At 45.6% G+C, this 7,323-nt stretch overlaps 1 protein-coding gene across 1 annotated transcript in view; it reads left to right on the forward strand.

Moving 5' to 3' along the window:
• Window positions 1-6: 6 nt before the first annotated feature.
• The window catches only part of LOC109291311, a 22,197-nt gene continuing 14,880 nt past the window's right edge, over window positions 7-7,323 (forward strand). Inside the window, exons 1-2 of the mRNA XM_019508270.1 lie at window positions 7-19; window positions 6,454-6,992. Coding sequence (XP_019363815.1) covers window positions 6,531-6,992 — 462 coding nt within the window. The 5' untranslated portion in view covers window positions 7-19; window positions 6,454-6,530. The remainder of the gene's footprint in view (window positions 20-6,453; window positions 6,993-7,323) is intronic.

Here is a 7,323-nt window from a genome sequence, read left to right on the forward strand (position 1 = left end):
GCCTGCGATGTCAGACCAGGTGGGTGGCGGCGGCGCTCGGTGCCCGGCCGCCGGGGGTGGCACTGCCGGGTGCGGGGCAGCCCTGGGGCGAGGCGGGAGGCTGCTGCTGGGCCGCCAGCACGGGCCGGGGGCGCCGTATCGCTCTGAGCCGAGGCCAAGGGCAGCATCTCTCCCTCAGGACTGTCGGCTCCAGACCGGGACCTTGAGAGCCGGGCACCGCTGGTGCTGCTCAAAGGCCCTTGCCTGCAGCTGGGCATCCCCACTCAGCTGCCACCTTCGAAAACTGAGGCTCAGATTTGTGGCACTCGTCTTGGCCCCCTTGTGGGAATCGCTACTTGTTTTCCTCTCTCTCTCTGCTCAGATGAGGGCTGCAGCCTGGGGAGGGGAAGAGAAACAATGGGTTGTTTTTTTTACCCTGCTGAAAAGGCTTGCACTGTGGTCTGGTGACTTTGCCATCTGCTGTTTCTACCGTCTCAATTTGCAGCAAGTTCAAACAAAACTTCCATGAGACAAAATTACTGCCTGTCTCCAAAAGGAATGAGTTGACCTGCGATGGGGCAGGGTTAGTGTTGTCAGCTAGAATCTCACTGACACGCTAAGTTACGAGAAAGAGCACCTCTTTCCAGAGTCACTTACAGCAATCTTACTTTCACCAGGCCCGGGGAAAGCCAGCATCTTCTGGAGTGGCAAGTGCCAAATTAATGGCACTCAGCCAGTGCTGTATGATGAATGGCTTAGCACAGGGGTGGCCAACCTCCAGCATGGCAGAGGCATGGGCAGCCAGTAGGGGTGGCATGGAGCAGGTCTGGGAGGGGACTGGCAGCATGGTGGCAGGTAGGGCATGGAGCAGAAAGCAAAGCAATGCATCAAGAAGGGGAAGGGGATTGCAGTGGCACTCCGGGAGGGCTAATTTGTGCCACTCCTGCTGAAAAGGTTGGCCCACACTGGTTTAGCACAGCTGGTGAAATATATTATATCTAGTTGAAACTTTGGGGAGTCTGGGTCTGCAGGAGGCAATTTTATAGTCTGGCTAGGATGTCTGGGTGCATGTCTACACTGTAGTAAAAGTGGTGTTGGATCTTTAATGGACACAAAGCAGTTGGGACCCCGGTTTAATGTCTCATCTGAAAGGGATAAAGTATATGAAGGAGTGTGATTTATTTTATGATGTGTTTTTGGTTAAGGCTGATGGGAAGTAGGAAAGGGAGCATTTGAACTTTTCTGCTGTTCCTGTGGAAAATCAAAGAGATGATGTCTTTGGAATAGTAAATGCCTGGAGAGATGATCTGAACAATTTTGGCACTTTTACTGGACATGTTAAGATAAAGCAGTCTGAGAATGCCCTTATTCATAGTTGTAGTTCAAAGGCAAAAACTAAAAGTCTTGACACCAGCTGTTCAGAAGGGGCAGACCTACTGTGAAGGGAGAAGGGTAGTTCAACAAAAGTATTTAACCTTTTATAAAGATACAACAGCTTGAGAGACTCCTATTGGCAAATAAGATCTCTTTGGATTCATTTAAATTTTGTTTGTTTTAAATACAGGTTCCTTATCCAGGCAAGACCTTAACTCTACTTTCTGGTGCTCTAAAATTGTGATTCACCAGTAGCATGCAGCATATTCTGATTTGAAGGCATATTTAGGTTTTCTGCAGCTAAATCTAGTGGCGCACTGATAGGTCATCCAAGTGAGTTGCTGGAGTTCACAGAGAAAAGTTATGAAAACTTATTGCACATTTGCATTCCACAGTAGCGTTGGTTGTGGCTGGAGTACATGGGCCATCACTGTGAGGAAAGGAGAGGTCACAAAAGGTCAAACTAAATAATTGCCTAGGATAAAGGCAAAGAGCCCAATTCTTCACTCATGTAGATGTAAATTAGGGTCAAGATCATTGACATAATTTGAATTGTACCAACGCAAAATCCAAGCAAGGCAAATAAGCCAAAAGGTTTATACCTGGATCTTGTTTGAACCTGTTGAGTGTTTAGACAACAAAACTCATGTGGGTCATGGAAAATAGCACAACAGCCACTGTTACAACATTTTTATAAGTTGTAGGGATCTGCTTCAGAAAATCAGTTAATCATGAGTAGTTCTGCTACATTCAGTGAGACTTAAAATGGCAGTTATTGTTAGGTCACTCTGATGTCAATGGGATTTAAGCTAGTGAATAAGTTCAAACAAACTTAACTGCGTTGCAGAATCAAGGTTTTAGCCAATATGCACTCTGCTTTTTCTTCCTTTTTTGTCACAAATAGCCTAGTCATGGCTCAGGACCCCATTACATTGGATACTATGCTGAGAGAGGTAAAAAAGGTGGCTCCTGCTCCCCAAATCTAGATGTAAAAAGACACACACGTACACAAAAAAGAGACAGATGGATGTGGAGACTTGAAAACAATGAGGTGATACTGGCCAGCATGATAGGCAGTGGTCTCAGCAAACCAGCTGTTTACATGTTGACATGTTCAATAGGAGTATATTGCATGGACTATAGGAAAGCACTCTGAGATTTGAATAATTGTTGAAAATAAAATGAATAATACACATGGGAGTGAAAATGCGAGAAAGTGCATGTTGAGAAGTTGAAAGTGAGGAAGTCCAGTAACCAACAACAAAATCTAGCCATAATTTATCAGGGTGCCATACTTCTGTGCAATGTTAACAAATTTCCATGCTGTACTTGATCATGGGGATGGCATGGGGGCTATGGACAGACATTCAAAAAGGCCGAGCCTGAATTGATTCAAGCTTTGCAGGTTAGTCTAACCTGGCTAGGCTAAATCAGTTTGTAACTGCACTGACATCTTAGACATGCAGGCACATACCTGCAGTGGCTTAGGCTAGAAGCTGGGGAGTGAGCAGCCTTCCCTTCCTGTCTACAATGCTGAGCTGAGGGGGATGTGGCCAGATCCCACAAGATGCTCTTATTAGGGAGGGGCTCCCCCACTCTTGACCAGCCCAGCAGGGAATTGATAACACGGTGTTTGTCACCCCTATGTCAGTGTTTATCACCTCATTAAGAAAACAACAGAGGGACATTACCAGCTACCCATCTGCCACAGTGTGGACCATAGCCAGCATGTTGTCTGCTACCTAATGCACAGATACCTCTCACCAAGGCAGAGGGGAAGGGGGGAATTTCTGCTTAGCAGGTAGTGGTGAGGGGGACTGAGGTGTTGCCCCAGGATTCCTTTTACCAGAGACCGCCAAGGATTGACACAGCTCCTTGTCTGATTTGGTATCAAGTGAACTTTATTAGTAACCCCTAGGCTTATGTTGCTGGTAGGTGTTGTAAGGCTTTGGGGACCTCTTTGTTGGTGCCTTGCCCCCGCAGCGAAGTCAGAGTGAAACCCTATTCTGGTGTCACCTAGATGATCTGGGCACTGCCCCTTGTCTCGCCTGCCATGTCTTTGGTGTTATTTGTTGGGGAGGCAGTTCCCTGTCAGAGGCCCAGAGGGGTCTCAACCCTGGGGGTGTCTTTGTGGGGCTTCAAACCTCCCCTTTACCCCACCCTTACCACGCCTTCAGCCTGGGTTGATCTGCTCCTCACAGATCTTCCCCACCCCACCCGTCTTGCAAGGGCTGGGTCGTCTTGGCCATGAACCTTCAGGGGTTCACCCCCGGTCTTCCGGCTGGTTGTCCCCTCTTCAAGAAAATAATCTTGCCCCTGCTGGGGTCATCTGTAACTCAACTGAAAAGGCCGGTGCCTGCCAGTGGAGCTCCCTAGATTGTCTCTCTCTCTCTCTCTAGGGGCAACTTTCTATTCCCCCAGGGCACTTGTTCGTCCCCTCCCCTCTAACAGGTGGAGGTACTGGGGGAGACCTTGTGCCCCATCCCTACTAGTTCTTCTGGTGTCCCTGCCCTGGAGCCCAGTTGATCTGAGGTCCTGTCATCCTGGTCCTTCTTGCTAGTGTCACTCCTCTCCCCTTGTAGGGGGCTCGTGGTTCCCTGTGCTCTGCCCCCTCTGGGGCCATCCAAGGATGGTTGCAGGCTTGAGGGTCTGCCCTCAGCCATGCTTCTGGAGCTTCTGGTTGGAGCCTTGCTGCTCCCTAGCGGCATCCCGCCTGATTGCTGCCTCTTAATGGGGCTCCTTGGCTCCTGCCGACCCCCGAGCCTGGCTTCTGCCTCACTGTTCGGGGTCTCCAGGTAGATGGCTGACTCCTTCTCTGGGAAGCTGGGGCTAGAGCTGGAGCCTCCCAGCTCTGGAGTTGGCGTCTCCCAGCTGGTGATCCGCTCCTCTCTCCCTGGCTCGCCCCCAGCTGTTTCCCCAGACACCTTTTGAGCAGCCCATGCTGCTCGGAAGCCACACCTCCAGCTCTTTCCAGTGCGCGGGCTCAGGGAGCTGCGAAACTGCCGAGCCTGTGCCTGTGTCTGTGTCCAAGCTCCAGTCTTCTCCCAGCTGCTGCCCATCTCTGCTTCTGCGGTGAGTGCCATGGCATGCTGATTAGGGGTCTGGGCCATACTGGGGGGGACACCTGTCTTCCCTCTCTCAGCTTATTACAAGATAATTATCCTTGCTATACAACCTGGCAAACGGTTCCTTAGACGTTACAGCAGTGACTTTCGGTGGTACTGGCCTCAGATCCTCTGGTGGGTGTGTGGGATGTTAGTTTCTGGATTCCTTGTTACTCAAAGCAAGAATTCCAAGGCTGCTCCTGTCTCCCCGGGGTGGCAACACAAGCACAGACTGTCTCTTTGTTTGTCCACTACTTTTGTAACTTTCTTATCTCAAACTGTCCAATCCTCAAGTTTCTTACCTCATCTTTTTAAATAAGGAACTCCAATCCTATTCTGTTTTTGGTTTTCTTTCCTTTTAGGGAAACTACTGTACCTGGTTAGCCCACCATACCAATCACAGCACTCACTTTGCCCAGTGCCTTATAATGCACTTTGTACAATTTAATTGCTTAGTTCTGGGAAGGCCTAAAGTTATGCTAATAGCCTAAGCATAACTCAGTTTGCCTGCTACGGGGGGAGCAGCCTGCAGTCTCTACCAAGCTCCAGCCAGGGAGCAGAGGAAAGGGGCCAGCCCTGCTGTGGAGCACAGAGCCCCGCCCAACCCAGAGAGCATGCTGGGATGCTGGAGGAGTTTGGTTTAAGTTAAACCAGGAAGCGGTCTGGGACAGCCATTGCATAAATCAGTTTGACCCAGATCAGTTAAATCTGATACTACATTCAAACAGGTTTATGTGAAACTGGTTTCAGCCAGTTTCAAACTGGTTTATGTGCACTGAACATCTGTTCTGTTACAAGTTTAAACCAGTTTCTGATCACTTAAACTGGTTTATGTGTAATGTTTGTCCCTAGCCTGGAAGTGCACTGAATTCCTCCTTCATTCCCAGTTGTGATTCACTTATGTTCTGAAGCATTGTGCTTGATTATTTTACTTTAGCATACGTAACTACAAAGAGGTCTCATCCATGACATTGACTAGCCTATTTTTAATGAATCTGGAAAGGCACATATTCATCAATATGCTCCTGTGATCATGACTCAAATTCACTGGTCTTACATATACAGTTACTTGTGTGTGAACGTGTTTTGGATTAGGTATGCGACTGCTGAAACAATGAGTTGATAGAAAGTCTTTTTTTAAACAAAAATATAGAATATGATAGTTGATTATTAAATTTTACTATTGGATATCAAAAGCTAATAATACAGAACTTCTTATGTTAGAAATTCTTTATTGTTGATGTCAGTATTTCATTTCTAGATGTTAACTGATTAGTTTTTAAACAATCACGTGATTATGAAATGAAACATGAAGAGATTTTAATTTTTATTTATGCTGACAAAGTTAAAGAGCCTGCCCACTCACATGTTTATGGGCATAAACATATGTTTAAAGAATCTGGGATAAGATTTATGGAGGGATACAGAAAGGGGAGTTTTGGCTCAAACTTTTCCTCAGCAGAACCGCATTTATGATCATCACACTTGGGGTCAGGAAGGAATTTTACCCCACAGTCAGACAGGTACAGACTGTTGGGGTTTTTGCCTTCTTCTGTAGCAGGGGGTGTGGCCCTCTTCCTTGGATCTCTGAAGTATATTTTGACACTAGCAGCAGCTTTACCCATGGCAGGTTAGGGTGCTGTGCCTTGTAGTTGTGTGGTAGGGTTGATCGTGGAGTTTGAATAGTAGGTTAGGATTTGTATGGAATGGCTTGGATGGAGATAATCTTGCCTCTGGTAGGGAGCTGGATTCTAGATGACCTCCAGAGGCTCTTTCTAGCCCTACTTTTCTATGATTCTATTTGTAACAAAATACAGGAGAATGTTATTTCTTGCATGTTAGATCTTGAAAGTATAGGGGATATATATTTTAAACAGGTGTAAAAGAAGGTCTGATGAAATTTTAAATGCCTCTCAATAGGTAACTAATTAAGTTGAAAAATTGTTATTATTATTATTATTTTGCCAGATACAGTAACAGACTGTTTGCATTTCAGGGGAAAATGAAGTCCCATCTGAAGATGCACTAATATTGCAACTGCAGCTTGTAAAAGGGCAAGAGAAATTTGTTGAAATGCTAAAAAACCAGCAGAAGGTAATTGTGGACTTGCAGCAAAAACTTATTGAACAACAGAACACACTGGTTAGCCAGCAACGAGAAATTCTTGAACAGCAAAGAAAAATGTATGAGCAAATGGATCTGATAAAAGTCCAGTATGGCATGCTTTTCAACACAGTGAAACAAATGTCATTCCAGAGTTTGCAGGAAGATATTCAAAATTATTTTGAAGCTCATCTTCAAGGACTTCAGAACCAAGTCAGAAATCATCTCCAGAAATCATACTCTGTGCATAAAGTAGAAGTTGATGCAAAAGTGATTGATGTTGGGGAATCTTTGCTGGACTGTGGCTTTTGTGAAAGTGATGAATTTTGCAATTTCCAAAAGACACCATCACAATGTGAAAAATGCACCTTGTGCCCTGCTGGCTTTTTCCAAATGTCTGCATGTTCTGCAAACACTGATAGGATTTGTCAGGTGAAGTATTAGAATACTGTATATTTTAATAACATTTTATCAAGCATTTTGCCAAGCATATGGAGCATAACATTGTGGAAATACCATGTGGAGACTGCAGCTAATAAGAGACAGGAGAGAGATCCAATTCAGAGTATATGTTTTATGTCTCATGTCTGGGTTATAATTCTTAGGTTCACTTGTGTTAATGCCAAAATATGTGCTTTAATATTTACTTTGTAATGATTCTTTATGCAGCAGAAAATATCAAAGCAACACACCAGTTCAGGTTCTGCTTTTTGTTCTAGAGTGTAATTACTGAAGTTTACGTATTTAAATGGGACCATCCAAA

This window comes from Gavialis gangeticus, unplaced genomic scaffold, assembly GCF_001723915.1.
Source record: "Gavialis gangeticus isolate Ggan-Ray unplaced genomic scaffold, GavGan_comp1, whole genome shotgun sequence".
In the NCBI taxonomy this organism is placed as follows: Eukaryota; Metazoa; Chordata; order Crocodylia; family Gavialidae; genus Gavialis; species Gavialis gangeticus.